General features: G+C 38.4%; 1 protein-coding gene across 1 annotated transcript in view; it reads left to right on the top strand.

Annotated features, from left to right (window-relative positions):
* The first annotated feature begins 1297 nt into the window (after positions 1 to 1297).
* Positions 1298 to 16581, top strand: part of CSTA (cystatin A) — a 31408-nt gene continuing 16124 nt past the window's right edge. Inside the window, exon 1 of the mRNA XM_044666739.1 lies at positions 1298 to 1363. Within this exon, the coding sequence (XP_044522674.1) occupies positions 1298 to 1363 (66 nt within the window). The remainder of the gene's footprint in view (positions 1364 to 16581) is intronic.

The raw sequence follows: 16581 nt of genomic DNA, 5'->3' as shown, positions 1-16581 counted from the left end.
TAACAAAACAACTACCCCATTTCCCAAAAAGTCTCTCAGTGTAAGTGTTAAAATTAATGGTTTGGCTAAATATATGAAAATTTTAAATCTTTTATTTATAAAAGAGGTAGAAAGAATGAAAGTATAAAAGGGTAGAAAAGACATTAGCCTATCTAACTAAATATTGTTCCAGTTCAGGACTTGTTAACCTTTAGTCAGAATTAAACTATCTCCAGAAGACAGGAAGGGAAAACCAACTATCCACTCACCCAAGACAATAACTGGAGCTGAAGGTGATTCTTGAGGCCTACTTGCTTATAATTCATATAAAGTAAACTATATTATTTGTGTTATAATTATAAAGGCTAATACTATTATAAACGTAAAATGGGGTAGGGGGTATCACACTCACATTCTAAATATAGTAATATAGACGCTCCCCCCACACTGGAATGTAAACTTTTGAAAGAAGGAACTAATTCATCTTTGTCCTTGTACCCCAAGTCCCTAGCATTATATCTGGCACCTAGTAGGTGCTTGATAAATGTCTGTTGATTGACTGACTGATTCACATTATTGAATGATGGATTCCAAAGTCTAACAAGCTGCTGCTATATGCTAGATACAACACTGATTGCTAGAAGAGAGATCCAAAGGTGTGAGCCACAGTTCCTGCCCTGGAGGGATTTCCACATATGTTGAAAGACCAGCTCTGCTTCATTTCAAGCAAATTTAAATACTAGGCAATAAAACCCATCAAAAAGACTGTAGAACACAGGCTTCTTTCCTCCATGACCTCAAATAACATCAACATTTTAAAGGAACAAATTCTCACCCATTCCTTGGGCAAGGGAGTGAGGGATAGGAGCACTTAAGTTTATTAAAAAGCATCCAAGAACAGATATCACTGAAAAAAGTATTTGGAAATTTGGGACTATTATCTTTCAACATAGAGTAGACACTCCCTTTCTGTGTTTAATTGGTGCTTTAGAGAAGTCCTCCCTGGACTGAACCATTTACTCAGAAAATAGAGGAGTTGCTTCTCTTTGTCCCCTAAAAAATGGATTGCTTGGGATATCTAATTATCTTATTATATATCAGTACTTTATATTTATGTTCATGAATTAACACTTAGTAACAGGTGAACAATAAGTCATTGTTACATGCCAGAAAGAGGAGTTTTATTATGGTATGTCCTTGCACTCCTTAGATGGTAGGAGAGTCTGCCACTCTTTAAAAGCAGGCTCAGGATGAGGACCTTATCATTTAAGTTCCAGCATCTTTTTCTGCAAAGCAACTACCATCAACTATTGCCAAGATGATGGCCGGAGGTTTAAGCCCATCTAAACCTGCAACTGAAGAAATCCAAAATATGGTTGATGAGGTAGGTGGAACATCTTGGAAAGGAAAGATCTAATTGAAAACAATGGGTTCTGGTAACTTGATAATCTCTCTCTCTCTGTCAATTGTGTTAATCTTTTCAAAGAACTAGATTTTGAGTTTGTCATCTCTATGATGTTCTCATTCCCTTGTTTATTCATTGCAACATTTTTTGTGGTAACAAAAAACTGGAAACAAAGATGTTCATTGACTTGGGGAATGGCTAAAAAATGTGGTGCATGAATGAAATAGAAAACTAATATACCATAAGAAATGATGAGTATAAAGAATTTAGGGAAGCATGGGAACACTTACAGGAAAAAATGCAAAGTAAGCAGAAACTGAAAAAAGAATATACACAATGGTTATAGCAATGTGAATGTGGAACAGTGATGAGAGCACTCAGAAGTAAAAGTAAAGTAGGTTCAAATCCTACTCTAACTCTTACTATCAACATGACTTTTGGTAATTCCATTAATTCTCTTGGATCTCAGTTTCCTCAAGAGTAAAATGAGGGAATTGGAGCAGATGGTCCCTGATGTCCTTTCAATTTCTAGATTTATGATTCTATGAGGCAAAAAAGAAAAAACAAAAAAAGAAATTGAATATTGTGTAATTGTAATGACCAAGCCTGGCCCCTGAAAAGTGATAGGAGAAGGTACTTTTCTCTTTTCTTTGCAGAAGTGAGGGACTATGCATGTGGAATACTTCCTAGACATGGTTGGTTGATTTTTATTAAACTGATATTTCTTGCTCTCTCTCTCTCTCTCTCTCTCTCTCTCTCTCTCTCTCTCTCTCTCTCTCTCCTTCTCTTTCTCCTCTCCCCCCTCTCTGTAATCTTGATTATGGGGATTGGCTCAATGGGGAGAAAAGAGGGGAGGGATAGATGTAGAAATGAAGAACATATTAAAAGAAAAAGAACGAAATTTAGAAATAAAAATACATGGTTATCTAGGTGCTGATGGTAACCTATTCAGAATGGCTTTATTTGGCAGGCAGAAATTTTAGAAAATGTGAGGAGTTTCACTTATCAGTAGAAAACAAATTTACATAAAGTTTCATATACCTTATAAATCAACTGAAACAGATAACTTTGGCTTAGTTAACTGACAAAATAAGGACTTATTCATTTCTGATTCATTATCAATCCTTTTTGTCATCAATTAATTTTTATTTATTTATTTTTAACCCTTACCTTTTATCTGGGAATCAATACTGTGTGCTGGTTCCATGGCAGAAGAGCAGTACAGGCTAGGCAATGGGGGTTAAGTGACTTGCCTAGGGTCACATAGCTACTAAAGTACTTGAGGTCAGATTTGAACCTAGAACCTCCCATCTCTAGGTCTGGCTCTCAATTCACTGAGCCACCCAGCTTCCCCCCCATCATCACTTAATTTGAATCAATTACAAGCTCTAAGTGTACTTATGATGCCACTTAGAAATTATTGATTTATCAGACTAAAATATACAATCAAAGAAAATAATGGTTTTATGACTAGAAAAGAAATAAATACTAGAGAATGGAACAAGTTTTGTTGCTTCTATTCAGACTTTCTTTATCACTATATAATGTTTAACATTTTAGAACCAGCATCTAGTACCAGCTCTGTTGCTTAATCTATAAAATGGGGAGATTAGAATAAAGATCTCTAAGGGCCCATCCAGTACTTACATATTCTTTAGGTCTATGATTATTGACTAAGTTTTTGAGAAAACTTTTCTGATTTTATTGGATGGAATCTAAAGTAATGGGTAGAAACTAAAGTCTAGGATCACTAACAATTTGATGAACATGGTTTCAAAACCAGTGGAATAAATTTGTTTGTCTTTTTAGGGTCAAAAAGATATTAAACAAAGCCATTTTGCAAAAGAGAAACTAATGGCCTCTGATTAATAAGTCAATGTACAGAAACTTTAGAAGCAAGTAAACAGATTCTGGTGTGATAATTACAATTTTTTTTTCTTTTTTTTTTTTTAAACCCTTGTACTTTGGTGTATTGGCTCCTAGGTGGAAGAGTGGTAAGGGTGGGCAATGGGGGTCAAGTGACTTGCCCAGGGTCACACAGCTGGGAAGTGGCTGAGGCCGGGTTTGAACCTAGGACCTCCTGTCTCTAGGCCTGACTCTCACTCCACTGAGCTACCCAGCTGCCCCCATAATTACAATTTTTTAAACAAAGTGACAAACTCATTGTGCTTCTGTGTTAGTTTTTACCTACAGATAGAAGTTTAGCATAGATATAAGTAGAAGAAAAGAATATAGAAAGGCATTGTTTTCATTTCATTACTTGTGGCTAAATACTGTTAAGATTAAAAATGATAAAGACTGATAGTATAAGAGAAATTAATATTTTAATAGACATGGCTTTGTTGGTAAAATATATATATATATATATGACCGCACTTGACTATCTTAAATTTACCACCAGAGCCCATCCTCTCTCTCTCCTCCATCAGCCAGCCACTCAGGAAAACCAAGAGGCCTTTCTCTAGGCCCTCCTCTGAATTTAAGCTGCCCTATGCGTGGGGACGTTTGACGTCCCCATGCCCCAAAAACCAGAAACCAGAAACCCATTGGAATCATGGGAAATGTAGTCTCACAGTCCCCACGTGTCCATAGGAAATTTGTAACATACTTTTAAATGGCATCTCCCCAATTCCAAACATACATTTCCCCTCGAGATCCAGCAAAAAAAAAAAAAAAAAAAAAAAAAAAAGGTTGGCCCTTTTTCTTCGCTGGATCTGTAAACATAGACAACTTCTAAATTTCAGGAATTTGGGGGATAAAAGAAATAGATGAACAAATGGATAAAACTAGCCGCATTGACAAAAAACCAATTTGGGGGCAGTCCCCTATTGGCATAGTAGTGTACATTCAAAACAAAAGCATTTAACTCATTCAATTCCCCATAGTTCAAATCAACTGCACCCAAAGTTCAATTTTGGTCTCCATGGTCCAGTGAAGGGTCTTTAGGCATCTTTTGGTGTCTTCACCAAACAGGTCCATCGTTGTCTGGATTCTGGGGAGATGGCAAGATCCTTATCCTGAAATTATTCTCAAAAGGATTTAAACTTAACATTATAGATTATAAAACATACAATACCCAAGCAGGGGCTATGGTTGGTCTCTATGAAGGTTCTATATGCTAACTTTCTCCCTGTGTGACTGACTTCCAAGCAAATCACTGAAGCTCTCTGGGACTCAAGTTTCCTTACCTGTAAAATAAGACGGTCAAACTGAGCTCCTTTTTTCATTTTGGTGTCAAGTTTTTCCTGCAGTGGTATAAGGAAATGTGAGCACATCTACTGCGGATGAGCATAGGGGTGCTTTTGGTGCTCCTGCATAGCTGGTATAAATGAGGGGATTTCCTGTGGAATAGGGGGAAAAGCACTAAACTGAAAGGTAGGAGATGGGGGTTTTAAACTCAGCTTGACCACCTTTCTTTGATCTTGAGCTTGAGTTCTTTAATTCTCAGTTACCTCATATGTCACCATGGAATAACTATATGGATGCATCTCCTGAATGGCATGGATACACATGATCTGAGGCCTGGCCTGCTTCTGTGGAGAACCTAGGACCATGTCTACAGGTCAGCTTTAGGTGGGAGCTAACCAGGCCTCTGGCATATCCCAAGGTTGGGAGCTCTTATCTCCCCAACAGAAGTACTGGCCTAAAATTATATCTATCTGCCTCTCATAGATATCTTAGATATTCCTCCAAGTCTACCTGGAGGAAACTGATTTAAAAAAGAAAGGTACTTCCCTGGTCACTCTTTTAAACAAAAAAAAAACATAAACCTTTACCTAAGATACCTAAGATTTCTTAGTATCAATTATACTGCAGAAGAACAGCAAAGGCTAGGCAATTAGGTTAAGTGAGTTGCCCAGGGTCACACAGCTGGGAAGTGTCTGAGGTCATTTTGAACCCACATTCTCCCAACTCCAGACCTGGTACTCTAGCCACTGTGCTACCCAGCTGTCCCTTCCTTATCATTCTTTTTTTCTTTTTTTTTCCTGCTATCCTCTTCCTTTTTATTGGTGAGTTCATCCCACTCACATTCACAGTTATGATTAATGCCTGCATATTCCCCTCCATTTTGACTTCCTCCTTTGATTCTGCCTTTTCTCTTATCCCTCTTACCCTCCCCTCTTTTTTTTTGCTTTTAGTCAATCTCCCCCCTTCTGTTCCCTAATATTACTCCCCTTCCCATCCCCTCCCCTCTTATTTATTCTCTTATTATAGTGCCTTTTAAATGACACCCCCAATCTCTCCCTCCCTTATATTGCTCCCCTCCCCACCAGCCCATTTATAACCCTTCTACTTCTCTGTAGGGCATGATATAATTCTCTGCCCCAATGGCTTCCTGATCATTATTAATGGTAAAGGTAGCCCTTAATTTGCACTCGACAACTTAGTTCTATTTCCCTAAATAAAAGACCATCATTTACCTAGCAAGACAGCAAACAGTAACTGGAAAAGTTTTATAGCTCAGAATACACCAAAAATATACATTAGTGAATGAACTTATCTAGGAGCAAAGATAATGTCCATCTCAAACTGAGGAGACAGACACACAGAGAACGATCTCATCTAAAAGGAAGTTGTCCTCTCGGTGTCTCTAGGAAGACAAGTTAGATATCAGGGACATATTGAGCAGCTGGCTTCCTTTCCATGTCTGCAGCTTCCAAAAAGCTTTCATTCCCTTCCCTGGAGTGTCCTCAGCTTAAGTATTTCCTTCCTTGAAGCATCTCTGGCCCCAGCTCCATCATTAAAGTCCCCACAGAGGTGTGGCACATCACAACTCAGCCTTCCTTTCACTAATGAAGAGTGACTTTTTCATCTACATAAGACATTATGCAAACTGCCCCAAAGTGAATTGGAAACCCAGTTACAGGAAAATAAGAAAGATAATAATTCATGCACTCTGTGGACCTCAGGGCTCTTAGGAGGATCAAATGAGATAATGCCAAGAAAGCATTTTTGCAGCCATAAATGTTGATTCAAATGTAAGCCATTGTGATTATCATTACCATATCCCGAGGACAATGAATGAGAACATGCACCAAAATATTTAGCAGGTAGACCCCAAATACAGACTATTGGCTTTTATTTATGAATCCATTCAGTGCTGGAAGGATGCTTGTGGAGAGGGAACATGGTGAATGGATAGAATTCTCAGTTTAGAATTATAATGTGTGTTTGAATTCTATCTGTGGTACTTTCTAGCTCTGAGAACTTCAACAAGTGACTTTACCCTCTCTAGTCTGTTTCATATCTTTATAATAGGAAAAATAATCTGTGCCTGGCCTCATGCTTTTTTAACATTTTTATCAATGAGGGGACAGCTAAGTGACTCAGTGGATTGAGAGTCAGGCCCAGAGATGGGAGGTCCTGGGTTTAAATCTGCCCTCAGATATTTCCTATCTGTGTGTCCCTGGGCAAGTCACTTAACTCCCATTGCCTAGCCTTTACCACTCTTCTGCCTTAGAACCAAAACATAGTATTGATCCCAAGACAGAAGGGAAGAAGGGAAGGTTTATAAATGTGTGTGTGTGTGCGTGTGTGTGTGTGTGTGTGTGTGTGTGTGTGTGTGTGTGTGTAAACTATATTTTATCATTGCCTTGGAGAGGTGGCAGACTTCTCAAATATACAGATGTCTCAAAGAACTAAACTACATGACAGAGATCTTGACAGGCAAGATCACTGGACTAGGCAAAATAAGACTCAAATGTAATGTCATTCTTGCGTTTTATCACCAGCACCTAGTACACATTAAGCACTTACAATGTTTGTTTATTGATTGACTAATTGATTGAGTTGCTTTTACTCATGCAACAATCTCATAAATACAAGTGGTGAGGATACTACCCTCAAGGAACATATATTCCAAATGAAGTAGAAATGTATTGTAGGAAATGTGATTGAAGGCAATTTTGAGCTGCACCCACAAAAAAAGTAGCCTCTCATTCCCAGAAGTTTTCCCACATTTACTCTCTAAGTTTCAATGATGATTTTTTTCTCCCATCTTCTTCTGGCTGCTTATCCACTATGAACTCAAATGTATGTGGAAGCTTTATTATGAGTATTATAGAGTCATTCTCTTTAAAATGCACAGAAGAGAAAGCCAAAAAAAGCATAGATGAGCAGTATAGCTTTGGAAGTTATATTGTTAAACTTATTACATATTTTAAGAAGAAATCAAACTGTACTTAGTAGAGACCTCCAGTTTAGTGTACAATGTTCTTTTTCTGTTTTACTATGTATATGGAAGTGTTCTTTTTAGTGTTTGTGAAATTCAGAAAAATATATACTTTAAAAATAAGCTTTATTACATTGTCAGAAAACTTAAGAGTCCAAACTATAGCTAGATATGGATTATCATCTGTCCAGGTACCTAGTAAAGCTGATCTAGTAAAAGAATGATAAATAGGAGGGTTTTTCCAGGATAGGAGTTATACAAGACAAAAATTTCCTGATTCTCCTGGTTTTGCAATAATGAAATCATTAAATCAAGAGATAGAAGGGAGCTGAAAGCAGATCTGGATGGTCTATCTCATGTTATGAAGAAAGAAATTTCATCCCAGAGAAGTGAAATGATTTGTCTAACTAAGATCAGTCAGGTGGTAACTGGCTTAGCTGGGATTTGCACTCATGGACTTCTGACTCTCAAGGAAGGGTTCTTTCCACTAAACCAGAATGCCTCTGTTTCTCGAGCCTAGACCTCAACAACTTCTGAAGCTTTGGTACACTACTATGAACTTTACCATTTCTGCCTAGGTCAGGCCTTGGATTTGGTTTCCCTATGAGTTCTGTCAACTTCTGATTAAGTCCCTTGTATCTTCCCTTGGAAGCCATCATCTATGGAGCCTTTGTTCCATGGGCAAATGAAGGCTAGTATGAAAATAGTGTTTTATGAAGATTAATCTGATAAGGGAATGTGGGAACTAGAGGAGGGGAGACTTCTTAGGCAGTTGCTGCACTAGCCCAAGGGTGAGGTAATAAAGGAATGGACTAGACTTATGGAAGACAAAATGGAAAGGAAGAGATGGATGTTAATATGAGGATTTGTCTGATCGGAAAATGGAGAAAGAAGAGTCAGATGATATGGAATGACTAGGAGAATGATGAGAACTGTTGAAAAAATTATATAGTAATGGTGATGATAATTCATACCTTAAGGCTATATAAGATGATATTAACACATACACATAAAGCTTTATTTACATATATGTAAATATATAATAATTTTATTTGATCCTCACAATAACACTTTTTAAAATGCACTATTTTCCCCATTTCATAGAGAAAGAAATTGGAGCTAAAAGAGCTTGAGTGACTCTATCTTAGATTCACAGAATTAAATAAGTATCTGAGGTAGGATTTGAACCCAGGTCTTTCTGACTTCAGGTCTTGAATACTATGTACAATGACAAGTTGCTTTTCAAGGGTTGTAATGGGAGAAGTTGACAGAATTTTTCAATATTTTGAGTTTAAAGTCATCATGAAATTCAAGTACAAACATCCCTAGATGCCACTGTCAGAGATGAATTGCTGGCCTGGTGGACTTTACGTGCAGCCCAATTTAGCAAATATTGTTTTTCTATTATGGTTAGAGCATATCTGAGTGTTTCTAACATCATCGAAGCACTCACAGCTGGAAGAATTGCAGATTCATGACGAAAAAAGAGATCCTTTCACTCACTCAGCATTTCCTAAGTGCAAAGCACTGTGCTAGGTACTGGGAAAGATGCAAAGGTCAATAGGACATAGTACTTACCTTGACAGGAGGTAAAGAGACCTTTGTAGATGAGAAATTGACCTTAAAACATTTTTTTTAATTTTTTTTTTTTAATTTTAAACCCTTAACTTCTGTGTATTGACTCATAGGTGGAAGAGTGGTAAAGGTAGGCAATGGGGGTCAAGTGACTTGCCCAGGGTCACACAGCTGGGCAGTGTCTGAGGCCAGATTTGAACCCAGGACCTCCCTTCTCCAGGCCTGGCTCTCAATCCACTGAACTACCCAGCTGCCCCTTTATAAATAAAACATTTTTAAACACTAATTCTGCATTGAAGGAAATGAAGTACTTACCCACGGGTCCCTGTGACAATTCCAAAATTTGTCTTCATGCCCATATGGAACAGAGTTTAATTATGGGACACTGAAAGACCTTGAATGTTTTAATTCTCCAGTGTGATATACATTTTTAAAAATAACCTTGAATGTTTACTTGGGTTAATTAACAGTTGTCAACACAATATGCCTCTATCATGGAATATGTCCAGTTAGGAAGGGGACTCCCTAAAGATGGCAAGATCTTCCAAATGTTCTTGTTTGTGGATGATATTATATAGATGGAATCAAATTTACAGAGTTTTAGAGATCTACAATCACAGGAAAAAAATCAAGTGGATGATGATCGTCCATACAGACCAGCGCTGGTGAAATATTGGCACACATCCCAAACCCACATTGGAGGAGCTGCTCTGTTCCCCCTCTTCCCAGCACCCAAAGACATTTTCTGTATGCCCCACCCCTCTGTCCAGCCATCCAAAACAAGCACTTCCTCCCTCCGTGCTCTGGGGTAATGCCGGGGGGAGGGGGGTGGGGAGGAGGGGTTGCAGGCAGCTTGAAGTTGCAGTTTGGGCACACAAACTCGAAAACCTTCACCAACACTGGTGTACAAGCAATGATATGTACTTGAATGGACTTGAATGGACAGCCCATAGAGCTGGTTGATCAGTTCATCCATCTCTGAAGGCATTGCAGATGAATGATCAATCAGGTCCAGAGTGAAAGAGGAAGAAGAGAAGGAAAGCAGACTGAATTTTGGAAAATATATAGTCTTTTAATTAGCTCAGTATTTTTCCTGAATCAGAGACCAATTTTTTTTTAACACCAGTATTCTGGTGATGTACCATGGTTATGTATTCTAGAATATAATAATAATATATTGATTTGGTATATGTCATATATTTATACTTAAATATTTATTATATATTACATATAATATAATGATATATTCTGTAATATAATAATATACATAATAATTCCAAAGAATTAAAGTTGAAAGTCACCTAGGAAGCATGCAAAGATACACAGTGGATGTAAATAGGTTATTATACATTGCCAATGAAGAATTATACAAAAGTGACACAAAGGGTGATATCTAAGAGATACCTGACCATGAAAAGGAGACAGGCTGATGTGATCCAAAAAGACTGTGAGATCCATAAAACTTATATGAGACATATAGGCTCTGCTCTTGATATAATTTCATCCTTCTTCCTAGCACACCATCCTACTTATTTTCTGTTGTTTGAAGAGAACCTCCTCCCAGGATCATGCATTTGTGTCTAATCTGTGTCCCTGCGGTCCAAAAGCATGAAGCGTAGAGCAATGACCTAGGCACCTGAGCCAAAAATGAAGGGGAAATTGACCCGGGGTGAAAAGAGGAGGAATAAAAGAGGGGTTCCAGGAAGTAGGCTATCTCTATTCACTTGGGTTCACAGCAAGAGAAAGGTGTCTACAGGGTCCACGGGGACACTGATCACATGGCAGGATAAAATTAGACTTCTTTCTATTTGTCCACCTTCTCTTATTCAAGTAAATATTAATAAACTCTATGGAAATTAAGGACCAGAGTTTAATTTAGTTATTACACTATAGTCTTTTTTATGAGAAGGGGCATATTAGAATCCTCTAGGCTTGGAGTTTCCATGCCCCATTTTTGACAGTAAGAAAGTGGAGGCTATCCCTTGGTCATTTTTCAGCATCTTCTTAACCTCTAATACCTAGAATGGAAAAATAATCATGGTGTCTATTAGAGCTTCAGTATCCAGCATCCTCCCAAAACTACTGACTTCTTCTACATTAAACAGCCCTAGTATAGAAAAACTAGAACTAGGAGCTTCTATACCATGGGACAATGAGAGCTTAATTTAGTATGAATATACCAAAGCCAGAAAGCAGACTTCCTCAGAATTATCAACCTCCTTTCCCTTTCCTGTCATGGTCTGAAGATCATTACCCAAGGCCCAGTGATTCTACATGGTTGTATCTTTGGCCCTCCAGGGACTGAAATGAAGATATATCTTTTCTTCTGAACCCATTTACCCTTTATTTTCTCTGCCCCACTCATGTCCCTGGGTATCTCAAGTCTAACCTTTATTCTGTGTGAGGTAGGTAGTAAAGTACTCCTAAAGTAAAAGCCTACTGTTCTAAGCATTACTGTTTGATCTTTCCCTTATATGAAAGCTTCTAATTTCCAAATAGACAAATTGAACTAGGACAGTCAGTCATGTAGAAAAAGTGAAGGATAACTGATTGATGGTCTATATCCGCTATTGGTATCTAAATAAGGACAAGAAATCTAGAGAAATTGGGTTCTTCACTTGAGGACACCAATAGACAAAAGTCACAGAAAAGTAATGTTTAGATTTTGATCTGCACCTTTGGAGGGAGTGCCCACAAAGAGAAATTCATAAAGTATCAAAGCACAGTTGAATTTATATAAAAGGTTTCAATCTTAATATGTCAACAACCTCTGTCTCTAATGTCATGTGATTTCTATGATTCTGTGATTCTAAGAAACTTAGAGATCTGTTGTTTTCTATTAGCTAGCTCCTTTCCTGGGAATTTTATATAATTAAATACTTAATAGTGAATTGTTGATAATGTAAATGTTGGCATATACTGGATTTTTATAAAGTATCTGAAATTTAGATACAGGAATTTAGAATCCAGCAAGAGAAATAAAACATATGACTGCCAAAGTAACTACAAAATGAAAGTGAGGGGAGGTAGAGACAGAGAGAGATAGAGAGAGAGGAAGGAAGGGGAGAGAAGAGACAGAAAGAAGAAGGAGAAACAGAAAGAAGAGAAGAAAGAAAGAGACAGATGAAGGAAGGAGAGAGAAGAGAGAGAAGAGGGAGGAGAAATAGAAAGGAGGAGAGGAAGAGGGAGACAGAGAGACAAAAAGATAAAGAGAGAGAGAGAATAGCTCAATATATTGAATAGAATTCCAGTTCCCTTGGGGGCGGGGGGGGGGGGGGAGAAGCCTTTATTTGTATTCCCAGAGCTTAACAGGAGGCGAGGTATATAGCAAATGATTAATAAACACCTTGCCTGATTGTATGACTTCAAGTAAGAACACAAAAGAAAAAGATAGGAAAGAATAAAGTAAGTATGATATTTTTTTGCTTCCCATTCTCCAATGAGAACAGACACTCCCATGGTTCCTCAGGAAGGCTGTCCTCACTTAATTGCTCTGACTAATGAGTAGTTAAATGTGATGAGGCAAATATTCATTTGACTTTCAACATGATTGAGGCTAGTGTAGTTGCAGCCAAATCCTGTGGGTTTAGTCTAGATCAGACCAGCATGAGAAGACTCATTCATTCTATAGTAGCCTTGGGATATTTGAACCAGTCATAAGTCACTGAGTCCTGAAGACTTTTGCTAGGCTAAAATGAGCAATTACTCCTTTGAAGCAGATTTCAACCCTTCTAAGCCATATAATTTTTGTGAATTTCTGTGTAAAAAAAATAAATCACCTAATGGCCACCTTCCTCAATATAATGACTATAGCTATACTGGTCCCTCTCTCCTGTGGATCACAGACTTTAGGATTCTAGATTCAGAGCTTTAAAAAAACCAATCCAAGCCTTTCATTTTACAGCTTAGGAAATTAAGTCTCAGCAAGCTAAAATCACATGCTCAAAGTCACACAGATTGTAATGACCAAACCCTTGATTCTAACCCAATTCTTGGAAGGAGAACTAGATTCCGAATCCATCTCTCCTTCAGCTGCATTGTACTTCCTCTGCATTCACAACGGTCTTGGAAGATGAGTATCAGGCTCTATACTTAGGCTCACCTCAATGAGTATAAACACCTCAGTGTTTAAGGAAGGCCTGGAATCCCTTCTATCTCCCTGGGGTCTTTAGAAAAAGAGTATAAATATGAAAAATAATAAAGGCTGGTATAAATATATATTAGTATTTTAATTAAAGCCATGCTAATAGATAAAGTTATTAGACCACGTGCTTGTAAGCATTCAAACTTGCCGCCTCCATTTTGTTACCTCTTGTCTCTCCCCGAGCCTGCTAGCCAAGAGTCCACTCCCTCCTAACCCAGGAGATTATAAACTCTTCTCTGCGTGGAGAAGTAGGCCTCCCCACACCCAAAGAACCGGAACCGGAAACCCATTGGACCACGGGAAATGTAGTTTGATAATTTCCCCGTGTCCAGAAAATACATATATATATACTTATAGAATGGCATCTCCCAAATTTCACTTTTACAAGAGACAGCCTATGATGAGCTTCTCTATCCACCTTCTGGTGATATGAACACAATCACGTTCTTAAGCCATCATAAGCATGTGACTAAAAATATCTTCATGAGACCAAAGCAGGAATAGTGAGAAACCCAATCAACCAGTTGATTTTCATTCATTGATGCAGTGAATAACCTCTAGAGACAGAGGACAAGGGTTCAAATCCTGCCTCTAACATTTACTACATGTGTACTTCTCTATGGGCTTCAGTTTTCTCATCTATAAAATAAAGGAGTTGAACTAAGGTCCTTAAAGTTCCCCTCCATCTCTAGATCCATGAACCTGCAATCTGATGACCTACCCTGTGCTAAGTACACTGGGAAATAGACGTCCAAAATGAAATGCCTTCCTTCATGGAGCTTTCAATTTGATAAAGGAGACAACAAAACTACAATACAGTACAGCTGGTTTTTGCTCTACATTTCTCTTTGATCTATTTTGACTGAATTTTTCCACAGAATTTACTGGTAGTTTTTCTTGTTCTTGTTTACTCAATTGACTGAATCAACCAATTAGCATTATATGGATAGTGAGTGGGTTCTCAAAGGCTCTGACAGCAGAGCAGTGGCTCAGGCAGATTCTACCAAGCTAGAAAGACTTTGTTTTGTTTTGTTTTTTTAAACCCTTGTACTTCTGTGTATTGTCTCATAGGTGGAAGATTGGTAAGGGTGGGCAATGGGGGTCAAGTGACTTGCCCAGGGTCACACAGCTGGGAAGTGGCTGAGGCCAGGTTTGAACCTAGGACCTCCTGTCTCTAGGCCTGACTCTCACTCCACTGAGCTACCCAGCTGCCCCCAAGCTAGAAAGACTTTGAATGGGGCTCAAGCAGCAAAATATATCTCCTCTCCCAGGAACAGGTTCACTAAATATGGAAAAGTTTGTCATTAGAAATGGCCATTCTAGGTGATAACTTCTTTAGGCATAGGCATCAAAATAGAAAGGCAGTGTGAAAGATACTTCAGAAACTATATGCCAGGGGGCAGCTGGGTGGCTCAGTGAATTGAGAGCCAGGTCTTGAGATAGGAGGTCCAGGGTTCAAATATGACCTCAGACCTTTCCTACCTATAAGACCTTGAGCAAGTCATTTGATCCCCAGTGCCTAGTCTTTACTGCTCTTCTGCCTTGGGACCAATATATGCAGAATTGGTTCTAAGATGGAAGGTAAGGGTATATATATTAAAAAAAAAGTTCGTGGAGAAAAATTAGACCTTCCCTTTCATCTCTTTTCTAGTCTAATGCAAGAGATTGTGATCAATAAATGTTCATTGGATGAATAAGACTTCTCTAAAAGAGTGATTAATAAAAATAAGTCACAATGGAATAAAAAATTATAAGGTAGAAGGTAAGGGTTTAAAAGAAACTATTTACAAATTTTATCCAAGAAATATGACTACATTTCTGGTATATTACAATATAAATATACAAGTTCTATTAGTAGATATGCTAAGTTCAAGACCAATAATGAAGAATCCTATTTTATTAATAATGATACTCATTGAATTTAAATTTCAAAAAAGATTGCTACCAGTTGAGACACTTGGAAGGTATGTGAATTAACTAAAGTTTACAAAACAATTTGGAAATGGAGAATTACGAAGTGAAGCAATACACTGGTTTTTATTATTAATAGCATTTGTTCCTGGTACCCTGTCATTTCTTCATTAGCATCTATAGCATATCCCTTTAATATGAAGTCAACTCTATTGAACACTGAGTGAAGCAGACTATGGGTAGCCATCAGCTAAATAGGATCAAGACAAAGAATCAAAATAAATAGATTTCAGCTAAATAGTCTCTTCATTTTCTTTAACAGAAGAGTTCAGAGGGTTAAAATTCAGCAAATTTCAAGTACTAAATGACCCTGAATAGCATTCCTGATAAACACAGTGTGGTATAGGAGAAAGTGTGCTGACTCTGGAGTTAGGATATCTGGGTTCAAATCCTACCTCTGACACTTACTACCTATGACTTTAGTAAAGTTCTTTAACCAACTCTCTTGGGCTTCAGTGTCCCTGCCTAAAAAATGAGGGGGCTGGAATAGATGGCCACTGTTGGAGGTTTCTTCTAGCTCTAGACCTATGATCCTATAACCCATAAAGAGTAGCATGAGCACTTCAACATCATGCAAATATTTGCCACCTGGCAGCAGGGACCCACCCTAGACTTTAACACCCCTGTAACTACTGCTCCACCCTTGAGATCTCAAACAAGGTCTTTCCCATTTCAGATCAGATCAGTTCTGTATTTATCACCTCACCCACTCCCCTATACCTGCTGAACCTGCTTTGTACCAACAATGGGACCTCCAAACTTGACTGCTCCCACTTCATTAGCTTACTATTGACTACCTTTGGCTCCCCACCCACTCTGGGCTCCACGATCAGTCACATTTTCTTTTAAACCACTGATTCCCAAAGTGGGAGCCACCGCCCCCTGGTGGGTGCTACAGTGATCCAGGAGAGTCGGTGATGGCCACAGGTGCATTTGGGGGTGGTGAAAGGGCGCGGTTGGCCAAAAAAGTTTGGGAACCACTGTTTTAAATTTTTACCTTCCATCTTTGAATTAATACCATGTATTTGTTCTAAGGCAGGAGAGCTGTAAGGAGTAGGCAATGGAGATTACGTGTCTTGTCCAGGGTCACACAGGTAGAAAGTGTCTGAGGCCAGATTTAAACCTAGAACCTCAGGTTTTCTCAGTACAGATACTGGAGTGGTTTGCCATTTCTTTCCCCAGCTTATTTTACAGATAAAAACACTGAGGCAAACAGGGTTAAGTGAGTTGCCCCAATTCACACAACTAGGAAGTGGCAGAGGCTGGTTTTGAACTCAGGAAGAAACATTTTCCTGACTCCAGGCCCTGTACTCTATTCACTATGCCATCTAGCTG

This window comes from Gracilinanus agilis, chromosome 3 (genome assembly GCF_016433145.1).
Source record: "Gracilinanus agilis isolate LMUSP501 chromosome 3, AgileGrace, whole genome shotgun sequence".
Taxonomy (NCBI): domain Eukaryota; kingdom Metazoa; phylum Chordata; class Mammalia; order Didelphimorphia; family Didelphidae; genus Gracilinanus; species Gracilinanus agilis.
Note: the sequence above shows the minus strand (reverse complement) of the source record. Positions and strands in the feature narration are given on the sequence as shown.